The sequence below is a fragment of the Ceratotherium simum genome, chromosome 39, assembly GCF_057802395.1.
Source record: "Ceratotherium simum simum isolate JZ-2026a chromosome 39, ASM5780239v1, whole genome shotgun sequence".
Lineage (NCBI taxonomy): Eukaryota > Metazoa > Chordata > Mammalia > Perissodactyla > Rhinocerotidae > Ceratotherium > Ceratotherium simum.
The window spans coordinates 2,057,187-2,079,704 of NC_141938.1; the positions used below are offsets into that span (position 1 = coordinate 2,057,187).

At 56.5% G+C, this 22,518-nt stretch overlaps 1 protein-coding gene across 1 annotated transcript in view; it reads left to right on the top strand.

Annotated features, from left to right (window-relative positions):
- CACNA1A (calcium voltage-gated channel subunit alpha1 A) overlaps window positions 1–22,518 on the top strand; it is a 218,642-nt gene that overhangs the window by 161,306 nt on the left and 34,818 nt on the right. The window contains 7 exon segments of the mRNA XM_087425368.1: window positions 6,719–6,818; window positions 8,458–8,618; window positions 9,383–9,520; window positions 11,132–11,333; window positions 12,408–12,572; window positions 14,834–14,944; window positions 18,955–19,038. Coding sequence (XP_087281494.1) covers window positions 6,719–6,818; window positions 8,458–8,618; window positions 9,383–9,520; window positions 11,132–11,333; window positions 12,408–12,572; window positions 14,834–14,944; window positions 18,955–19,038 — 961 coding nt within the window.

Sequence of the window (22,518 nt, forward strand, 5' to 3'; positions counted from 1 at the left end):
ACCCGGAGTGTTTCTCTGCCACTCGCTGTCTCTGTCTCTCAAATCCGCTCGCCCCTGTTCCTCCCTTCTCCTCCTGTCTCTCCTTCCCTCCCTCTCCCTGTCTGTCTGTCTGACTCTCTCCTTTTGACTCCTTTTTCCCCCTTTCCCCTATTTTCTCTCTCTTCTCTCTGTTTATTGCTTTCCCTTTCTGTCTCTCTCTCTGTCTCCGTCCCTCCCTGCCTCCTTCTTTCTCTCCCTCCAGCAGCCCCCAAGTCACCCAGGGCTCAGGAGGGTGAGGGGGACCCTGGCGGCCACACCCATCTGTCCACACGAGACCGCCCTCTGCCGGCTGGCCGTGGGCGGTGGGCTTTGCCCTCCGCGCCGCCTCTGGGTGTGGTGTCTGGCGCCCAGCGGTCACCGTGGCTGTCCCCTCCCAGCCCTCTGTCGGAGCCGACACGCTTCGGGCCGAGGAGGGGCCCCGTCCACCTCCATCCCCCGGTTGGACCCTCACGATTTGGGGAAGGGGTGGCCTTCCCAGGACGAGCCTTTCACCGTCGAGCTTTGCTGTGCCGGGCTGGAGTGTGCGGTCTGCGCTCTTTCGAGGCTCTGGAGCCGCAAGTAGGCTGTGCTTTAAGCAAACCCAATCTGCACAAGCAAAGCTCTCTTCCACCAAAACCATCCGCAGGATGATTCTTCACATCGCACAAGAATCTGCCACAGGGAGCAGATTAAGTATTTGAATTTTCTTTTTAAACATAAAGTTATATAAGAGCGTTCAGAATGAGCCTGTGACTCACGGAAATTCGGCAGCGTTCTCGTAGTGTCAGCCTTTTAAACTGGTCTCATGAAGTTGCTACAGGCCCAAAGCTAGCCAGCCCACAGCCTTGAACATCCCCGTCTTGGATGATTTCTTAAAATTCCTGTGCAAGGGAAGGTTGGGGACAGGGATTTAAGGCCATCCTGTGAGCCTCGGCGAGCTCATAGATCTCGCAGGAACTGGGGACTGTGGGATTTTTCCAGTGGGATTCTGACAAGTGCCAGGGATGCTCGTGGGGTTTGGGGAGAGCTGACAGCCCTGGGAGCACCTTACTGTGAGGGTTATAGGGCTGGGAGAGGTAGACCGAGACCCACTCCTGCGATGCCCTCCCCACCTCACTGCCAATGATCCATCTGACGCTGCCACTCCTCCAGGGCAGGGCTGCAGGTCTGGCGCAGCTGGCCAAGCACCTTGATCAAGCCACTCCTGCATGCCTGGGGCCAATCTACCAGAAAGCCAGAGAAGGAGCCCTCGAGCAGCTACTTTTTTCCCCAGAAAAGTTTCAGAATCCTCTCCCTGGCTGCAGGCTTCTGGCCTCTTGCCTGAGGTCTCTCGACCTCCGAGGACTTCGCTATTGTCTCTCCTCGTCACCAGATGGATGTCACATTGGCAGGAGTAGGGGACGCTCTGAGGGTCTCAGCTGAGTGTCCAACCCCAGAGTCCTTTGCCTTTTTCTTTTCTGGTCTTTTAACTCATGTTATCTGTCCTGTGTGCCCATCTCCTGGGGCTGAGACCCCCAACAAGTGTTAGATTAACCTTATTGTTTTAGAAAAAGGTTCCTGCAAGCCTATCTGGTTTCTCTCTAAGGTGCACGTCCCTTAGCGTCTCTGTGCTTCAGTTTCCCCATAAAATAGAAAACCTTGACTTGGTAAGAACAATTCAACAGCCTCCATTTATTTAATCTTCACAACAATCCACGTGGGAAGTCGTCGGCTTATTCCCACTTTGTGGATGAGGAGACTGAGGCCCAGAGGGATGGTGGAGGGAAGCGGGATCTAGCAGGGTCTCTAAGGCCGGGTTCAGCTGTCAGATTCGGGGTTGCTCCCATCTCTGAGCCCTGAACACAGAGGCTTTCAGAAGTCAGCAGAATGAGACTTGGCAGCCCAGCCAGCCTGGGATCCTCGGGCCCCAGCAGGGCCCGGAAATCCCGGGGAAGGGGCATGAGGCTGTTCCCTTCCTCGTCAGAAGGAAGCTTGCTGTTCCAGCCTTGTAGGGTGGAGGCAAGGATTCTGCCCCAGTGCCGTGGCTGTGGCCCGGCTCAGATGTGGGAGACTCTCCCTGTGGTCCTCCAAGGGCTGTGTCGAGGCTCTCCTGCCGGTCGTCACCCCCTGCACCTCGCCCAGACCTGTGTGTGTCCTGCTCCGTCCCGTGACTGTGCCATGTCCGTGTGGCGTCATTCCCACACCATTGCATTCGCCATCACCCGTGAGATCACGCTCTGTGCATCAGGGCGGCCACTTGACATCTCTCAGCAGCTGGAGGGTGATGATCCTGCCGTCACTGCCAAGAGTCCATCTGGCGCTGCCACTCCTCCCTGAAGGCAGGCCGGCACAGCTGGCAGCGCACCTTGATCAAGCTGCTCCTGCATGCTCGGGAGCCAAGCTGCCAGGAAGCCAAAGAAGGAGCCCTCAGGCTGCCTTTTTTTTAAATGCCCATCCTCAAAACTGCCTCCACCCTGAAGGCATTATTTTTCTCATATGTGATGAAATGGAAAGAAGATTAGAGTGCAAGGTGCAAGATACGCACGCCTGGGTTTGAGTCTCAGTCTGCCACATCCCGGCTATGTGACTTTGGGCGAGTTGCTCTCCTCTCTGGGCCTCAGCTTCCTCATCTGGAAAATGGGCATCATGGTGCCACCTTCCCCCAGGCAGGTGCAGTGATGTTCAGAAGACTCACATGTTACACTGAGATCAGCAGGTTAGGCAGAAATCAGTGCCGTTGAAAGGTCCCTCAGTCATCCGTGAAGGAGCAGCGGCACCATTCCACGCGTGCAGTAAGTCCTGGGTGCACTGAGCTTCAGGAGTCACCGAGCTCAAATAAAAAGGTGGGCAGGGGCCGGCCCGGTGGTGCAGCAGTTAAGTGCGCGCGCTCCGCTGCGGTGGCCCGGGGTTTGCAGGTTCAGATCCCAGGCGCGCACTGACGCACCGCTCATCAAGCCGTGCTGTGGCGGCGTCCCGTATAAAGTGGAGGAAGATGGGCACAGATGTTAGCCCAGGGCCAGTATTCCTCAGCAAAAACAGGAGGATTGGCAGATGTTAGCTCAGGGCTGGTCTTCCTCAGGAAAAAAAAAAAGGAGAGGAGGGAAAAATCCAGTGGGAATATTTGTAGGCATTTAAGGTGTTCTGTGTTTTTGAAACATCACTAACTTCAAGAGGATGGCGGGTGGAACTTTCTGTGTCGGATCCTCTTGGCGGTAGGGCTTCCAGCGTTCTGATGGTGGTCGGGTTTTCCGATCGGCCTTGATCTCCAGCCGTGGTTGGAGGGTCATGATGAGCCCGAGCCTGCGTCCCAAGCTGTGTTGTGCAGGGACCAGGGGCCGAGGGCCTCCCCCAGCCCCGCGTCTTCTCAGAAGACTCTTGAGAGCTGCCCCTTATGTCCCCCGGGTGGGGCCTCTCTGCTGCCCCTCCTCCGTGACTGAGGGGCCGAGCCCAGGCCCTGGGCACCGTGCACCGAGCAGCAGGACCCGAGGCCTCTTTTCCAGATGAGGACAGTAATTAAAGGCAGGACCTGGGATTCAAACCCATGTCCCCCCAGCGCCAAAGCTTGCAACCTCAAGATATTCCAAACCCTCCGGCCCCAGAACTTCTGGAGAAAGGGGCGTGTCCGGCTCTTGGCAGTGACCTTCAGCGGCAAAGTCACCCTTGTAGTTGGTGCCTTTCTGGCCATCCTGCTCCTTGGACATTTGGCTTTCTCGGTGCTGTTGGGCAGTGCCGGGGGCCTGCCAAGGGCAGGGGACTGGACCGGGCTTCCCAATGGAAGGGTGGACGTCGGCCAGAGCCGCGAGCCCGAGGCTGCCCCCGCCCCGGTGCCCAGGTGGGCAGGGGGCGCCCGGGTGTGCGTGTGTGCACATGTGTGTTCTGTGTTCTTTCTTCTGAGGCCGCTTACGATCTGTCTCTCCCTCCGACGCCACCCACCAGGAGCAGTACACGGTAAAGTCTCGCTCGCTCGCTCTCTCGTTCTGTCTCTCGTTCTCCGTGCCGTGCTGCAGCCACGTTGGTTCTGGGACTATTTCTGTGGCCTTGTGTCCTTGCTGCTGTGCTGTTGCTGACAGTGACCACAGCCCCTTCAGCCTGCTCCCCAGGGAGGAGGAGCGCAGAGGGGTCTTGGCCACTGCCTCCCACCATGACCCACCATTAGCCCAGCTCTTGGGGGAGAATAGAAAGGGAGTGGCTGGGGTACGTCCCCAGGGTCTGATTTTGATAGGGCAGCTGAGTGGGGCGGTGTGGTTATCAGAGAAATGAAAGTGTCCAGCCTCCCAGATGGGAGAAGGGTGAACAGTCCAAACAACCAGGACTTGGGCTCTAAGAAGAGAAAGTAACCCCCTTGAGGAGCATCTACACTCTTGGCAAAGTGGTTTGAAAATCTGGTTGTTTTGTGAAAGCACCTTGATCAAGCCACTCCTGCGTGCTCAGGAGCCAAACTACCGGGAACACTCTCCTCGATGCCACAGTAAACAGGATTGTTTCTCAGCCTCTGCAAAGGCAGAAGGGCCTCCTAGGAGACAGACCCCACAATGGCTGTGAGTCTTTTTCAGATGAGCACATGTGCCCCAGGAGGCGTGTTCCCGAATGTTAGCCATTCGGCACATCAAGATTTTGGCCAGTTCCACATACAGCCTCGATGTTCACTTGCTTGAGATTTCCCCTCCGACGCAGAGTCTAAATTTCATTTTAGTTTTGCTAGGAAACTTGCTGTCATCCGCTTACAACCAGTATTGTTCACCTCAGATAGAACCACGACCACAAAAGCAAATCCAAGTGGAATGAGGCAGTGGCATTGCAAGTTCTTGCCTTCAAGCTGGGTTTTGTTAAAAGGGAAAGGAGCGAGTGTGAGGGCGGCGTTGAAGAGCTACCAGCACACACCAGAGACTTCCTGTCTCACCAAAGCAGAAGGCCCGAAAGATGAAGAAACAACCGTTTCCCTGCGTGATCAGTTGTTTCATTGTGCCCCTGTTCTGCCTAAAATTATCTCCGTGACCCTCTTGATGTGTGTCTCGAGGGGCACAGCCTTGAGCTCATAACGATGGCTTTTGTTTAAAAAAGAAAGAACATGTTCAGACCGCTGAATTCTGGAGTGAAGCTGTGCCTGGCAGGCTAGCATCCCGTGCTCTTTATTCCCTGGAAAATGAGAGAAAGGAAGCCCAAAAAAGTGAATGGCACAAAGAATGATGTTTTTGCACTGGACACACTGTGGGGGGGGGGTCTCTGGGGCAGCCCCACCTGTGACCCACGAGAGAACTGTAGGGAGGTGTTCACTAGGAGACCCCCAAAGAACTCTGATCTGGGTCCGTTCCTGTGCGTCTGGAGACCACGCGCCAGGTGCACGCTGGGGGCCGGGGCGAGGACCAAGATTAAGGGGGAAATGGACACACAGAAGAATAAATCACAGTTTAAGCCTTGAGAAGGTTTCTGTCTAAAGCCAAAAGCAAAGAGAGAAGTAAAGATGATTCCGAAACAGCGATCGGGTCTGGCAGGACCCAGAGGCGGTTAGGGGAGGTTGGCGGATGGAGGGACATTTACGTTGGGCTCTGAGGGCTGCGTAGCCCTGTGAGTGGAGACGTGGAGGAAGGGCATTTCTAGCAGCAGGAACAGAATGTGCGATCGCAGACAGAGGCAAAAGAGCGTGGCTGGGGTTTGGGGTGTGTAGCCATCGATGGGAATGCAGAGGTGAAGGTAGCTTGGGCTGGATTTCAAAGAGCCTTGAATTCCAGGCTAGAAGTTTGCATTCTGGGAATTCAGAAGGATTCAGAATTCAGAAGGAATTCAGAAGGAGTTCTGCTCCAGGAGGATTCTGAGCAGGAGCGCGACGTGGATGTTGGGTTTGGCCACTGTGCACAGAAAAGATGGAAGAGGAGAGAGACAGGGAGTCGGGGGGAGTTGGGAGATGGGTAGTGGGGGTCCGACCTGAGACGGTGGGCAAGAACAGGTGGGGGGGTGGGGGGGCCCCAGTGGGTGGGGTGGAGGACAGGAAACCGAACGTGACTGGGGTTTCTGTCTTGGGCGACTGGGTGGGTGGTGAGTTTCATTAACCACAAGCGTCTGATGGTGGCACCCAGTACCCTCCTCTTGGGGGCTTGACTCGCAGTTGGCTAAGGGTGTCATGGCGTCCCCAGGGTCTGCATGGCTGACGCTTAGGCCCAGCAGACCCCAGACTGGATTCCTGGGCAGCTCCCTTAGAAGGATGGGCTAAGAGACCCTGAACGAGGCAGTGGTTCGGCTCAGCACCTGGTGTCCCAGCTCCTTCCTTGCCTGTGGGCTCAGAGGGTGTTGCAGGAAAGAGAGGAGTCTGGCTTAAGGGCCACTCTGAGCATTTCCTGAATCCTGTTGGAAGGAGTGGGGGGGTGGGAATCCCATTTTCTAGGAGCCACCAAGACCACCTCCAAAGAGAGGGGCAGGGAGCAGCCCACTCCCCTGCACTGGGTCTGAGGGCCATCCCATGCAGCTGCTCAGGCCCAGCCAGATGGTGGAGGGCCCTCACCACGCCCTGAGACCAGAGCCACAGGAGGCTGTCTGCTCACCAGCTCTCGAGCCCAAATGTAGCAGGAGTGCTGCCCACTCTCCCAGCAAGGGCAGGGCTGTGCCGGGCTCACCCCAGACTCCTAGGCCGGGGAGGGTGGGGTCACCTGGGGTGTGGGCCACCCACCACCCAGCCTGACCTCTGCTCCTTCTCATCCCTTCTCACCACCCTAACATCCCTCCACAGTGGCAATAGCAAAGGAAAAGACATCAACACGATCAAATCCCTCCGAGTCCTCCGGGTGCTACGACCTCTTAAAACCATCAAGCGGTTGCCAAAGCTCAAGGTGAGATTGGGGCATGGGGGAGGCCTGTCAGGGTTGCCCTGTACAGTTGAGCAGGCTGTGCACTGCTCAAGGACACTGTATCACAGCCACCATATATGGATATATTTATTATTCCAACTTTCCAGCAGATGGCGGTAAAGTGGGTTAATCTATCAAAATCTGTATATTATGACGATTTTCCATTGGACGAAATGTCTTATGCAAGGTCAAGGATCCCTTTTCCTAATTCACATGAAGGCGTCTTATGGATAAAACAATCTGAGAAGCAGGAGACTAAGTTCCTGGTCCCACGTGACCTTTGACTTTTCACCTACCTGTTCTAGGCTCCAAGAGCTTCTGTTTCTAAATAGCATGAACCAGCACTTCCCAAAAGCTTGGCGTTCAAAAAAAAAGAAAGGAAACGAAACCTAGTCATCCGAACACCCCTTTTCAATCTATATACCGCCTGATGGCCGCTTGTATGCTCTCTTACTTAATGTGTTTCTTTACATCAAGTCACTTTATTTTTTACTTAAGTGGATTTATTTTAAGAGGAAATGCTTTGTCAAGTTTCTCGAGTTGGAAAACCAGAACCCAATGTTAATAGAAGGTGAAACTAAATATCTGTTCCAAAAGGATGAAGACACTGTTATTAAAATCTAGCCAAATATGGCTGCCTGACAAAGGCTCTGCGCAGAGAAGCTGTTTCGTGGTTAAAGTATCCATGTTTAGGTGTTAACATAGTATCAACTAAGGAAGCCTTTCTGCTTCACTCGAAAGGATTGAAAGAATTGCCAAGGGAGGAACTTTGTTACCCTGTGGTTCGCTGTTACTTAGAGCTGGGCTCCTACAGGACCTAAAAGTCCGTAGATATCCCCAGGGGTGTGCCCCGCCCCCACGATTCTGCAAATATTGATACAAATGCCCCTTTTTTGTTGATGAACGTTAACAGAGAGATGTGGCCGCCTTTGGACGTGCAAGCTTGCTGGCACTGAAGTGTGTGGCCTTCCGGCAGTATCCGGTTCACTTCTTCACCGTTTTCTGGGTCACAGCCCCCTGTGAAAGCCCCATAAAAGCTACCCTGGGGAGAGCTGGCAAAGCTAGCCTGTAATTCCAGTAGGTTCCACGATATGCCCACGGGTGTTAGGACCCACAGTGATTAGGAATAGAATGGGGTGGGGGCGCTTCAGCCTGGGCCCCGCGCCTCCTCTGGGGGATGGTGGGAGGACTCCGTCTTACCCAGGGCGGATCTCCCGGGCACATGAGGTCGTCTCGCAGATCCAGAGCGCCCCCAAGTGACCAGTGGGCAAAAGGCCGGAGGCCGCAGCCCAGCTGATGGGAAACAGTGTGGCGTGAGGCAGGGACACAGAATTAACAGGAAAAGACTCTCTGTTGAGGACTTTACTCTTGCCCTGAAGAGCCGTGCACCTAACTTGGAGGGGCTTAAAGAGGCTTCATTTCCCAGGGGCTGAGATCGGGGGCTCAAGACGCATAGACACAGCTTGGGTCCAACCCTGGCACTTACTTCTCAGAACCTCATGGCCTTGACTGGGCCGTGTCCTTGTCTGTAAAATGGGAGTGATGAGGACGCTTGGTGTTGTGGGCTGCGGGAGGCCGCGGCCGGGCAGCCCCAGCCCTCACGCCCTCTCTGCCCGCCCAGGCCGTGTTTGACTGCGTGGTGAACTCGCTCAAAAACGTCTTCAACATCCTCATCGTCTACATGCTGTTCATGTTCATCTTCGCTGTGGTGGCCGTGCAGCTCTTCAAGGGGAAGTTCTTCCACTGCACCGACGAGTCCAAGGAGTTCGAGAAAGATTGCCGGTGGGTCCCCACTCGCCACGCGTCCCCGTTCAGGCTGGGGGTGGCAGTGGCCAGAGGCACCAGCCGCTTGGGCTTGGAACCCAGGGCGCTGGGCACTGGGAGTGACCCAGCTGCAACCAGCTTGGATCTGGAGTGGAAAGAAAGGCCTTTCTGCACTGGAGCGGCTGCCCATCGCTTCGGGACGAGCCGTAAGCTGGTTGCCTAACCTTTGTCAGGTGGGGGATATCAATACACCTGCACGTTCCCTTATTTGAAACCTTTACAGGCAGATGTGTTTCAAAATTCAGAATATTTTGAGGTTTTAGAGAGATGGTAGGGTGCACGTCCCAGGTAAGACAGATCACCCTCAGCTCGGCCTGAGGCAGTCCTGTAATCAAACAGCATATTTCTGCCGGGAAACATGCAATATTTGTACAAATGGGATAAATAACAAGTTTGGGTGGCTGCTTCTTGGAACTGGAAGGATGGCAGGTGTCGGGCGAGGGGTCTGGAGCTAAGCCTTGTTTCCTGCCCCCTGGGCCTGGTGACCCCAGAAACGGGCCGTCTCTCTCCCTGCCCTTCCCCTCCCCGATCCTGAGGCTCCTGCCCTCATGGTGAAGTGTCTAGGCTGGAGAAAGGCGCTCGACTCACGCAGCTGGCTCGCCCACTGGTGCGGAGCCGTGGCATCGACCATGGGTTTGTCTCCAAGTGGGGGCTCACGTGCCCCCAGCTGCGGGAGGCCCCTCGTCCCCTCCTGCACTCCCTCACGGCCCCTTTCCCCGCAGTGGCAAGTACCTCCTCTACGAGAAGAATGAGGTGAAGGCACGGGACCGCGAGTGGAAGAAATACGAGTTCCACTATGACAACGTGCTCTGGGCCCTGCTGACTCTCTTCACCGTGTCCACGGGGGAAGGCTGGCCACAGTAAGCCCCGGCCGGGAGAGGAGAGGCGCTGCGGGTGGGTGCTGGGAATCTGGGAGAGGAGGTGGCCCCTGGCAGCCCGAGGTGCAGATCCTGCTGGAGCCCGAGGGGCCGTCGCCACCCTCCCGTGCGGTGGGGCTTGTGGGGCGGAAATCCAGCTTCACTTGGCTGGCCAGGCCGTGAGCATCCAGCTGCATCCTCCCTGGGGGGCGCTGTTTCTGATCTGCAGAAAGTCTCCCCAGACGCGGCGCTCACGTCCTCCTAACCCTCCCGGTGCTGGTGAACACACATCTCCACCACGGGGTGTGGACGTGGCATTTTCCGAGTCTGTTTGACCGCAGGGCCATTCTCTCCCAGGGGCCGGGGCTGGGGGAGCCGGGTGAGGTGGGATCGTGCAAGTCCAGGGGCAGATCCTGTCTCTCTTTAAAATTTTGATATTTTGTTCAAAATGGATTTTTTGGCATTTGTTTTGATTTTTTTAAATATTGCGGTCAAATACCATTTATCTTGGTTATTGAGGATTCTCACGCCCCCTTAATTTGTGGCCGAGGCCAGTGCCTCACTCTCCTCACCTAGTCCCCGTCCCTCCGAGAGGTCTCGGAAATGCCTGGGTGAAGGCTTGATAGATTCCAGTGTGTGCCCTCAGCGTCCTCACCTCCCCCCGCTCTCCGCGAACACTCCAACCCGCATGTGCCTCTGCTCACCCACGCACACACTCATTACACACCCACACGGGGCCAGTGCGAGCCCATGAGGTTCTTTTGAGCAGATTTTTTTTTTTTTAAGATTTTATTTATTTTTTCCCCCCAAAGCCCCAGTAGATAGTTGTATGTCATAGCTGCACATCCTTCTAGTTGCTGTATGTGGGACTCGGCCTCAGGATGGACGGAGAAGTGGTGCCTCGGTGCGCGCCCGGGATCCGAACCCGGGCCACCAGCATCGGAGTGCGCGCACTTAACCACCAAGCCACGGGGCCGGCCCGTGAGCAGATTTTTTAAAGACACCCCTTCCTCAACAGACTTCACCTCCATCTGTCAGAGAATCGTTGCAATATACTTAATGATTTTTTTCAAATAAGGCACTTTATGGCCAACTGTGAAGAAGTTGTCGTCGTGAATACATGAATCTATTGTGTCAACAATACGAATGGCACCAATTAGACACAGAGCCCTTGAGCAGGGCACAACCTGTGCAGCTGTACAGAGCAGCTACGCACATACACCCTCCCATGCACGTCCCCATTTCACCTTCTCAGCTCCCACCACCACTCGTGCTCAGATACCACACACACACACCTCCATGACCCCCTGCTCACTCCCATCCACCACCACAAACCTGGTTTCAGACCTCAACCTGGCCATGTCGGAGTGGGTGATCTTCAGTAAATCACTTTAAATAGCTGAACCTCAGTTCCCTTGTGTGCAAAATGGAGCCAGCAAGAAGCTCCCTGAGAGGGTCGCTGGGAAAATAAGTAAATTGTGGGACATCATTTCTGGCACATAACAGGCTCTCGATACGTGCCGGTGGAAGTGGCTGACACTGTCGTCCACTCTTGACGCTTCCCTCCGTTCCGCCCCCGCCCCCTGCCCCGCGTCCCCGTCCCGGTCCCCGCAGGGTCCTCAAGCACTCCGTGGACGCCACCTTTGAGAACCAGGGCCCCAGCCCCGGCTACCGCATGGAGATGTCCATCTTCTATGTGGTGTACTTCGTGGTCTTCCCCTTCTTCTTCGTCAACATCTTCGTGGCCTTGATCATCATCACCTTCCAGGAGCAGGGGGACAAGATGATGGAGGAGTACAGCCTGGAGAAGAACGAGGTGCCCCTTCCCGCTGCGCCCCCTGTCTGAAATCTGACACACACGGGCACATCCTGCCACACACGCACACGCACGCACACGCACACACGCACGCACACCCACACGCACGCACACGCACGCACAGAGCAGCCCTCCGTGGGGTGTCCAGAGGAAACGCATGGGCAGAAGCTGTATGTATCGGTCAGTTCGGACCAGGTGATGCTGCAGTAACAAGCAGCCCCGGCATCTCGGTGCCGGCTCTCCACAAGGGCTGGTTTCTTACTCGCACCACACGTCCACGGGGCTCTGCTCCCCCCCAAGACACTTCAGATCACAAAGAGAGTCTGGCCAGCCGTGGTCCAGCTTCTGTGCTCGTGCCCAGAAACGCCGCATATCACTTCTGCTCGCATTTCAGTAGCCAGAGCGAGTCAGACGGCCCCCTCTCATCAGTGGGGTGGGGAGGTGTAATTTCCCCCAGGGAGGGGTGGGGAATATTTATGAATGAAAATCCAGTCCACCAGAGTCTAGACATGGCCCTTTGCCCTTCTAGAATCATCCAAGCTAGGTGGAGGACCTAGAGTGCAACTTTCCTCTGCTCTGTTGGCCCCTAAGGCTAAATAACCATCATTCCTCCCTCTCTCCTTCTCTCAAAGGGAAAGAGGAAGAGACGCTAAGTATTCAGTAAGAAAGAATGGTTAGGCTTCAAGGTCAGACTTTGGTTTAAATTCGGGTTTGGCCCGCTCGGCAGCTGTGCCACCTCAGGCAAGCAGCTTAACGTCTCTGAGCCACTGTTTTCCTTGTCTGTAAAGTGGGGCTATTGCTAGGGCCCACGTCCCGTGTTCACTAAGGGGCCTCAGTGAGCTAGTGGGGGAGATGGCAGTGCCGGGTTTGGCAGACGGTGACTTCTCAAGGAGCCACAGTGTTGGGAGAAGCAGGCAGCCGTGGTGAGGACTCACGGGCAGCCCGGGGGTCCTGGCGGGGGGCAGAGGGCAGAATTGGAGCAGGTGTGCCGGGAGCCGTGTTGGGCATGCGGGAGGGCGCTCGGGTCCCCCGCCTCTCCCGCGCGGCGCTCACGCCGCGGGCCTCTCCCCGCAGAGGGCCTGCATCGACTTCGCCATCAGCGCCAAGCCGCTGACCCGGCACATGCCACAGAACAAGCAGAGCTTCCAGTATCGCATGTGGCAATTCGTGGTGTCCCCGCCCTTCGAGTACACCATCATGGCCATGATCGCCCTCAACACCATCGTGCTCATGATGAAGGTGAGCGCCGCCCCGCGTGGCCCCGAAGTCCTGCCCACACGCCCGCCCGCTCCCCACACAACGGGACCATCGGCTACGTCTCCCGGGCAGACCACACGCGTGTCACCGCCGAGCCTTTGCTCCCGCTGTTCCCTCTGCCTGACACGCTGTTCCCACCACTCTGCCTGGCCAGTTCCTTCCAGCTGCACGTGCACAGCCCTTCCTCCAGGAAGCCCTCCCTGGCCTCCCAGGACGGCACAAGGTGCCCGGCTTTGCCAGCATCCTGTGGGTTACCTCACATGCCATATACCAGGGTCAGGTTGCCCAACGGTCTCCACCCATGAGCTCTGAGGCGCCAGACCCGTCCTGGTCACCCCTGGATTCCTGGGGTTCAGTGAGGGCTGGCTCAGAGCGAACAGGAGGCCCTCAACAAATGTTTGATGGATGAAATGAGGAAGGGGGGCAGGCAAGGGTCTTGTGACCCCAGGGCCATGCAGCCTCCTCAGGGTGGAAAGTCAGAACCTTTCCCTCTGGTTTGGAGACCAAGGGCCCGGACTCCAGCCCAGCTCTGCCGTTTAACTCAGCATTAACTTTGCCCAAGTGACCAGCAACTTCTCAGGCCTCAGTTTCCCTGTCAATGAAATGGGAATGATGATGATAGCACCTTCCCCCTCGACCCACGTGGGCATGAGGATTGAATGAGAAAATTTACACAAAGGTGTTAGCACATTTCTCAGTGCTTCAAAAACACTAAGTTGAAGCTGCTCATTTTTGAACTGGCAAAAAAGCAGTGCGTATCTTTGCCTGAAAACTCGCCTCTATAAGCAAATTCTTTCATCGTTTTGTTGTCGTGATTGTGACCAGTTTCAGACAGACAGAAGAGTGGAGAGTGTAGCGCGGCACTTCTCAAACTAATGTGCTCACGGATCATCTGGGGATCTTAAATGCATATTCGGGTTCAGCAGGTCCGGGTGGGCCTGGGATTCTGCATTTCCAGCCAGCATCCCGGTGACGCTGATGCTGCGGGTCCCCGCACCGCACCCTGATGTCCAGGCTCTCATGAAGCCCCAGCCTCCATCACCCAGAGTTACCACCTGCCACGTTTTGCTATGTTTACTTCATCTAATTTTTTTCTTATTTTTTTTATTGAGGTGAAATTCACATCACATCACATTAACCATTTTAAAGTGTATGATTCAGTGGCATTTAGTACCTTTACCATGTTTTGCAACCACCACCTCTATCTAGTTCCAGAACATTCCATCACCCCAAAAGGAAACCATGTACCTGTTAAGCAGTTACTCCCCATTCCCTCTCCCCCAGCCGGTGGCAACCGCTAATCTGCTTTCCGTCTCTATGGGTTTACCTATTCTGGACATTTCATCTATTTTTTAAAGTATTTTAAATGATAGACATGACCCTATTTTGCCCTTAAATTCTTCAGTATGTATTTTTAAAAATCAAGAATATTTTCCTACATATCCTTATGCTTCACAAGATTAGTGATAGTTCTCTAAGATCCGTATGGAATTGTCCCCAAAATGTCTTTTACAGCAAGTTGTTTTTTGAGCCGAGATGTAAACAGCTACACACAGCTTCTGGTTTTTGTCTTTTAAAGCTCCGTTCGCCCCATTCCTTGTTTTTTTTTTTTTTTCCTCGCTGTTGACTTTTTGGGAAGACCAGAGGAGTGGACTGAAAACCATGCCAGCCCCGGGTGCGCTGGTTCCTCGTGGGGCGCTGTGACTCTTCCTCCATCGCCGTATTTCCTGTAACCTGGTACTTAGGTCGAAAGGTTATAGACTCGAATCTGATTAAGTAGTTTGGACAAGAATTTTTCACGAAGATTCAGAATAGTGGTTACCCCGGGCGGGTTATTGGCTGGGAAGGGGTACAAGGAAACTTTTTGGGGTGCTGGAGATGTTCTAAACCTTGGCCTGGGGAGTGGTCTCATGGGAGTGTGCAGGTGAGGATTGAGAGAGAGATCTGGAAAATAAAGAGACTACCGCAGAGGGGGTGCTGAGCAGCCTCCTGCACCCCGCGGGAGCCCCATGGGGCCAGGCTGTCCCGGGTCCGGGAGGCCGAGACAGGACTGAGACAGGAGTTTTCATTTTGATGAGAAAAGCTGAGCCCAGCCGTGAAGAGCTGGCCTGGGGCCCGGGCGGCTCCACAGGATGGCAGCAGGGAGCCACCGAGTCCTGCCCGCTGGGAAGGGACGGCCACAGAGCCCCCCCCCATCCCTGCCCTGCCCGCTGACCCCCCGCCCTTCCTCCTTCCTCCCCTAGTTCTACGGGGCTTCGGTTGCGTATGAAAATGCTCTGAGAGTGTTCAACATCGTCTTCACCTCCCTCTTCTCCCTGGAGTGTCTGCTGAAAGTCATGGCCTTCGGGATTCTGGTAAGTACAGCCTGGGGCTGGAGCCGGGGGTTAGGGGAGCCCGGGGGCACTGGGTGCTGGTCTCCCCACCTGGCCCCATGAGCCGCAGCCCCAGTGGTGGTTTGAGCATCCTCCACACCCACAGACCCGGCTCAGGCGCCTTGTGCCTGTCCAGGAGCACCAGTGAGACCCAGCACGTTCACGGTTACCGTGTGCCGGGCGCGTGTCTATTCAGTCCTTCCTCGAAGTGATCCGATGGGGGGGAGTAACCGTCATCCCTTTTAGACACAAGGAAACTGAGATCCAGACAGGCTAAGTCCATGGCGTCAAACTGTTCTAACCACCATCCGCAGTAAGAAACACATTTTACAGCAGAGCCCAGCACGCAGACGAGCAGGTAGACAGCCGAGATGACACTTTCACAAAATCGGCGTCCACTCTTATCGCATGCCCTGGGCTTTGAAGTTGTTTATTCTACTCGATTCCGTTTCCTCTTTTTTTTAATGCAGCTCATGACCCCCTAACTTGATTTAATCTCCCACTCATGCAAGTGGTCTCAACCTGAGGCCCATTGACCCCCAAAGGGATCTGTGGGGGGGGGGGCGTGAAATTAGATGTGAAAAAATTACATATTTTATTTTTCACCAGCCGCTAACTAGACTTTAGCACTTCCTTCCATCTGGAAGGCAGACAACAAACCCTGCAGTATCACCCATACACTCTGGGTCACCGATAGAAATCAGATATCTTCACAATGCATTCAAGAGGGTGTAGGTCCCTCAAAATTTAGTTTGCGTTCATCGTTGCTTCAAAATCATTATTAAACCTACAGCTGGAAGCTATTTCATGTTGAACTGGCTCCTTCAGCTGGAACTTCACGCTGAAGAAGTGCATTCATCGTTAGGTCACCATTTTCTTAAATATTTTGATCACCGTATTTCAGTATAACAGGTCTCCTTGCAGTCCTGGGTACTTTATTTTATGCATTTACAAAGTTTACTCTGAGGTCTTCCCAGATGGCCAAGGAGGTTCATAGCACAAACAAAAAGGTGAAGAGGGCCTGAGCTAATGGGTTGTGACTTGGGGTGACCTCAGAAGGTCCCCAGTGAGTGGCAGGGCTGAGACGACACAGCATGTCTTCCCTGCGGGCCACCCACGTAGCCCACCTCTGAAGAGAAGGGCCACAGCCCGCGGTCTCAGCCGGGTCTCCAGGGGCGGAGGCTGGGTCCTCACCCTGGCTTCCTGGGCTGGTAACAGGCGTCAGATTTGGCACCAGGGAGACCTCGATTCAGATCGTATGTGGGCGCTGTCGCCTCACCAGTCTCTCCTCCATCACAGGAAGGGCCCGTCCTCTGCCTCTCCCTCGGAAGAGCTCTTGCAAACCCCGAATGCAAACAATGTGTGTCTGGAGCCTGAGGATGAAGCCTGGCATGCTCTGAGTGCTCAGTAGATGCTAGGAAGGGTTACGATAAGGCTCCTCACCCACCTCCCTCCTCCCAAGCAGCGGCTCCCAGCCCTGCTCCCCATCAGAAGCAGTTGGGGAGGTTCCTAAAATTGAATGATGCCCCGGACCCAGCCCCAGAGGTTCTGATTCGCTTGGTCAGGTGGGGGCCCCCAAATCTGTATTTTAATGAGGACACCCGGGGGGTCCAAGGTACAGCCTGGGTTGTGGGGCCCTGCACTGGGCACCAGCCGGGGGGGAGGCACCCTGCAGCCAGGGCCGTGGCACCAACTCAGCGTTCCAGTTCTGGGAACGTGTGACCCAGGACAGGTCACAGAACGTGTGTGGGGAAGAACCCGTTCTTGGGGGCAAATCTTGGCTCAGCCTGTCTAGCTGAGTGGCCTCGAACAAGACACTTGGCCTCTTCACTCCTGTGTGCACATCTACAGAATGGGGGTACATGCACCTCCAGGGCTGGGCGGAGCATGAGCCTCCCCGGTGCAGCTGAGTCATGGCGATGTTTTCACTCCCAGCCGGTTTTCTGGTGGGGAAGTGATTCTTCTACCAGGGGCTGGGGCTCCATCTCCCCAACCCTGACAATCCCATGGGGGCCTGGAGAGTCTCCCTCTTCAATTTTAGATGAAGCCCCAACTTCTCCATGTGGAGTTTAGATGACAGAGGGGAATCTTCTAGTCCAGGGGCTTGAGAGCTGTGGCCAGAAACCTAGAAAGTTGTCTTTGTTTGGGGTCCCCCAGAAGCAGAGCCTGAGGCAAGGATTGAGTGCAGGGAGTTTATGTGGGAGGTGGTCCCAGGAGGCACAGTGGGAGGGAGGGGAGTGAAGCAGGAACCGGAAGGCAGCCAGTACAGGGTGCATTAGGAAGTCCATTCCCACTGTGGGCACTGGGGTGCAGTTCCAGTGGGGGCCTCAGGAGGCGGCAGAGAGCACGGACTTCAGAGTCATCCCACTGGCCGGGGAGGGAGCTGGGGTATTTACCCTCCAGTGCCCATCAGCATGGTCAAGGGTTGCTCCCAGGAGAGCTGTTAATTCCCCAGCAAATATGCAGCCAGAGAAAGCCCCAGGGCAGAGTAACGAAGGCACACAGTTGAAACATGAGGGGATGTGGGCCGGGCCCCAACAGCACCTGCTAAAATACCAAAAATACCAGTGTAGCCTGAATTCTTTCTAGACGACTGCAAGACAACATCCATCTATTGAGCACTTACTGTATACCAACCCCCACACTCAGTGGCTCACATTCATTATCTGATTGTTGTTATACCCCCGTCTTCCAGAGGAGGGCCCTGAGGCCCAAACGGTCCAACTCCGAGGACATTTGCATCATACTTGCTAAAAGGATTTGATCCTGGGCAGCACAGCTCCAAAGCCCGGGGCCTCATCTGTGAGGCAGAGGGGCTGCTGCGGTGTCCGATGCTCAGGGGAGGAGCTGACCACTCAGAAGGGGACCCAAGCTCCGACGTGGCCTCTGCTTTGGGGGGACACTGGGACGGCCTGCGTTGGGTGTGGGTATCGCTGAGCCTGAGGGGAGCCGTCTGTTTGAGCCAGACCTCAAGCCCAGGCAGGGGTGCTGCGTGGTGTGGGCTCAGACAGTGTGAAATAGTTCAGTGTTATAACAACACTGCCGCTGTCCCCGCGTGTCCCGGCTGGACCAGTCAGGACAGGCCACGTTAAGCTGCATAGCAAACAGCCCCCACAGCCCAGTTCCTTCAACCAGCAGAGGTTTTGTTGGCACTCAGCAGGGAGCTCTTGGCCATCTCAGTTACTCAGGGACCGAGGCTTACAGATTAGCCGCCCTCTGGACCCTTGCTGGCCGCCAGGGTTGAGAGAGTTCTGACGAGTCCCTCGCTGACCAGGAAGTGACCCACTTTGCCTCTGCTCACAGCCCACCAGCCATCTACACATGAGGGGCCCGGACGTGCAGCCTGCTGTGTGCCCGGAAAGCCCCTGTGCCCCATTACTGTCTCTCTCCTCCAGGTTAGGAAATGGAGGCACAGAGAGGTTAAGTCACTGGCCCACGGCCACACAGCTGGACAGTAGCAGAGCTGGGAGGTGAACCCGGAGACCGCTCTCTTAGCGAGTGTGCAGTACCCAGGCCTGATTCAGTGGGGTCCTGAGCATAGACTCTAGACTAGCCCAGGCCTGGGTCCAAATCCTGAGTGTTCACCTCCATGCTGCTCGCAGCTCGAGTCGCTCTCTGAGCTTCACTTACCTCATGTAAATGGGTGAAGGTCTTCCTGAGGACCCCAATGACGTCATTTATAAGGCATCTGGGGTCTCAGGGAGACAGGGCACAGCCGGAGGGCAGCCCTCGTCCCCAGCAGAGCTGAAGCGGACCCTGGAGGCCCCTCCAGGCCGGGCGCGACGGGGGAAGGCCTGGGGCCCCGGGGAGGCCACTCAACACAGATGACACTGAGAGCCGCACTGCACCGTTTTGCTGTTTGAATGGCTGTGGTTGTCCCGGGCACTTGAGCTGACAGGCAGCTGTGCCCCTCACGTGCCCCCGGGGCCGGCCAGGGGGGCCAGGCGCGGAGCCCCGCGTTGGCATCTCTGTCTTGTGGGTCCTCATTCTAGAATTATTTCCGTGATGCCTGGAACATCTTCGACTTTGTGACTGTTCTGGGCAGCATTACTGACATCCTCGTGACTGAGTTTGGGGTAAGTTTCCAGCCGGCTTCTCTCTGGCCTAGAGGGGGGACGGGGCGGGATGAGGTCATCCAGCAGCATGGGTCCCGACAGCCGCAGCCGGCTCAAGCCGGCGCTTGACCGTGACCAGAGAGGGAGACGGGGCCCCCAGGGGCGAGGGGGGCCCCCGGGAGGGTGGTGGCTCGGGGAGGTGGGATGCCCAAACCACGGCTGCAGGGCCCGCGCTGCAGTGCGAACTTGCCTGCTTCTTGGCTGTTGACTTACGTGTCAATAATGTGGACGAGGGCATGGAGAGGGCTGAGACACTTAAAGGATCCCGTGGCTGAGCCCCCCAAGTCCCACCCAGTATTGGGGCCCAGAGAACAGCTCCACGTCCGTTCTGCTGGAACTCACCATCTTCTGGCTCATGGTCAGGTGGGAGCCTGGGCCCTGGGGCCAACAAGGACGCCTCTCCCAGGCCCTTAGGCGGGTCCCCAGGACGCCCACCTTCCTCCGGGACCGGGGGTTCCCAACGTGGGGGTCTCTGGACCGCTCTGCGGTGGCTCTACAGGCCACACCGTCCTTCCCCCTTGTCTGGAAGATGCAGGGCCCCCGAGCTGCTGTCCCAGACGCCTCCGGGCCACCCGCCAGCCAGCCCAGGCTTGAGGGCCCTCGGGAGGCAGGGGAGGGAGGGGAGCCTCGTGGAGAGGGTGGGAGGGCGAGGGGCGTGGCGGCAAGGGCCGGGCTGGTGTCAGCCTCGTCACAGTAACAGTGACAATGTGAACATCCGACTGGGACGGCACCCGCTGCCTGCCAGGCTCTGTGCCAAGCGTTTTACGTGGATTAGCTCGCGGCCCAGGTCAGGGGCTCAGCACAGAAAAGGAGTCCAGCAGAGGTTCCACTGAAGGGCCTGGGAAGCAGAGACCACCCACGGAGGGGAGGGGAGGCGCCGGTGCCCAGCCACCCTGGGGAGCTGTTTCCTGCCCCCGGGGGCGGGGTTGTTAAAGCAAGGAGGAGACCTGAGCCGGAATGGGGAGGGACCGGCAGGAGCTGTGGGGGGAGGAGAGAGCCCCTGCCAGAGAGGAGGGCAAGGCAGGCAGAGAGCAGCAGTGGAGGGGGGATACCCCCCTTTCTCTCCTCCTGCCCTCTGTCTCCTGACAGCCCCTCCTACTGTCCCAGCCCAGCCAGAAGGGGGCGGGAAGAGGGCCGGAAGGCCAGGGAGCCGGGAGGATGCTCGGAACCAGCAGAGCAGAGTGGAGAACAGGTCTGGGTGGAGTGGGGCCTGAGAGGGTGTTGCCCCATTTCACAGATGAGGAAACTGATGCGCAACGCTCGGGGAAGTGAGGGACCTGCCTAAGGTCACGCAGCCAGACCTGGTGACTCCTCAGGGCACGCTAGGGTTCCCTGGGGTGTCGCCATCTGAGCCCCCAGCAGAAAGGGATGAACTGGCCCACTTTTCCTTCCTGGAGGGCTGGTGGGACTGGGGAGCTACTCACAAAAGGAGGCCATTCTCTGAGGCGTCCCCCAGCCCCCTCCGCGTGGTGTCCTGGCCACACCGCTTTGCCTGCAGCCCCAGTAAGGCAGAAGTTCCCCCTCACCTGCACCTGACGCCTTGGCACCTTCCTCTAGAGAGGTCATGCCCACCCGGGGGCTGTGCCCGGCAGAGGGCCAGGGCCTGGACCTCATCTTCTGTCTGAGGCCTGGAGCCCCAACTTGCAGTCAGAATATCTTACCATCCCCAGCTGAGCACAAGGCAGCCTTGAACCAATGTCCCCCTGCATCAAGAGGTTGGAAAGGGTGTCCCACCACTCCAGTGTGGCAGGTGGAGGAATTTGGTCGAAACCTCCAGTCGCCAGTAAGAGACTCATAGGGCTGGACCCCAACAGCCTGTTCTCCTGGCTGCAAGATGGGGAGGGCAGGAGACTGGGGCATGGGGTCCAATTTGGGGACGTCAGGACCACTGCAGTAGTCAAACAGCCCTCCCCACGAGCTGTGTTACCTTTTCTCGTCCTGTATGTGGGGATAAGCTTCATAACCAACCACATCAGATCCCTGCAAGCCTCGCATTCACCCCTGCATTCAGTAAGCATGGGATGAACACCTGCTGTGTACCAGGCCTCGTTATTGGTGCTGGAGACAGAGCCGTGGACAAAGCAAAACAGACAATACCTGCCCCCGTCTCAGGGAGGGAGATGGCAACTTCTAACAAGTCAGAGCGATCGACGTAAAGTGCTTGGCACAGAACCTGCCAGAATTAGGCAGTTCACAGATGGTGGTTATTATTATTATTTCTGTTGATATTATTACCGTGAATGTCTTTGGGATTGCATTTTGCGAGGCAGCCCCCAGGCCCTGAATTGTAATCATTTGGAGGGAAAGATAGAGGGTGGGCGTTTGGACCCTTTTAGGACGATAAACTCCCAACCTGGAGTAGGGGGAGGCCCGCCCTGCCAGGCAGGGAGCCCACAGCCACCCCTTTCTCCCTCCCAGGTAAGCCCCCCAGGTCTGAGGGCAGAGCTCAGCCAGGCTGAGGCGGGGGAGTCAGGCCCTCCGGAGGGCAAGTCCCAGAGTTTGGGGGGGCGAGGGCGTGGGGCCCACCGGGCCTCAGCTGCACCCCCAAGTGGCCGGGGTGATGTGGGTTTGCCCTGCGTGCGATGGATAATGACTGTGTTTCTTGTCTTGTCTCTTTTCATGCCTGCTCTTTAAACTGTATCTTGGCGCAACGCCGTCTGAAACACTCATCCAATCAAAATGCACTATGAAATCCATTTGTCCATCCATGACGTGGTCTGTGTGCCCATACACCAATGACTATCTCCCAACCCACCACCACCCCACTCCCCGCCCGGGAACCGAAACCCATTGGTTTTTTGGCTCTGGTTACAAATCAACCTAAAAAACGCTGAACTCGCCTTCCCAACCGCCCCCGCCCGCCCGCTCCCCCTCCATCTTCAACATCCGCATCTAGAATCCGGTTGGTCTTACTTCTTTCTGAAGTCTAAATGCCTTACATTAACTGTGGACGCATCCTCTCGCATCAGCATGCTCGCCAAGCCCTGGGCTTCTGACTTGGGTTGCCTGACGCCCGTCCCCCATCCCTACCCCGTCCGTCTGTCGTCCCTCCACCCCCCAGCCCCCTCCCTCCCCACCCCTGCAGTCTCTCTCTCTGGTTGTTTTCTCTGGGTTCTCAATTGGGGTTTTCTGTTTGGGTTGGTTTGCGTCTTCTGCAGAGAAAGGGATGGGTTCCCCCCGTGCAGCGCCCCCAACAGGATGAGTCGGCCGGCCGGGTCTCCCGCCCCATCCCGGCCCTCAGAGCCCTCAGCCACCCTCTCGTCCCTCCTGTCCCCTGTTCGGCTCCGTGGAGAGCTCCACCCGACCCTCGTCCCCTCCCAGGCCCGAGACCTCTGTGGGCTTGGCCGGCAGAGACGGAAATCTCCAAGTCCGATGCAGGAGGTCTGAGGGCCCGGCAGCGTGCGGGCAGGGCTCTCAGGCCGGGACTGGGGGCTGGCTGCT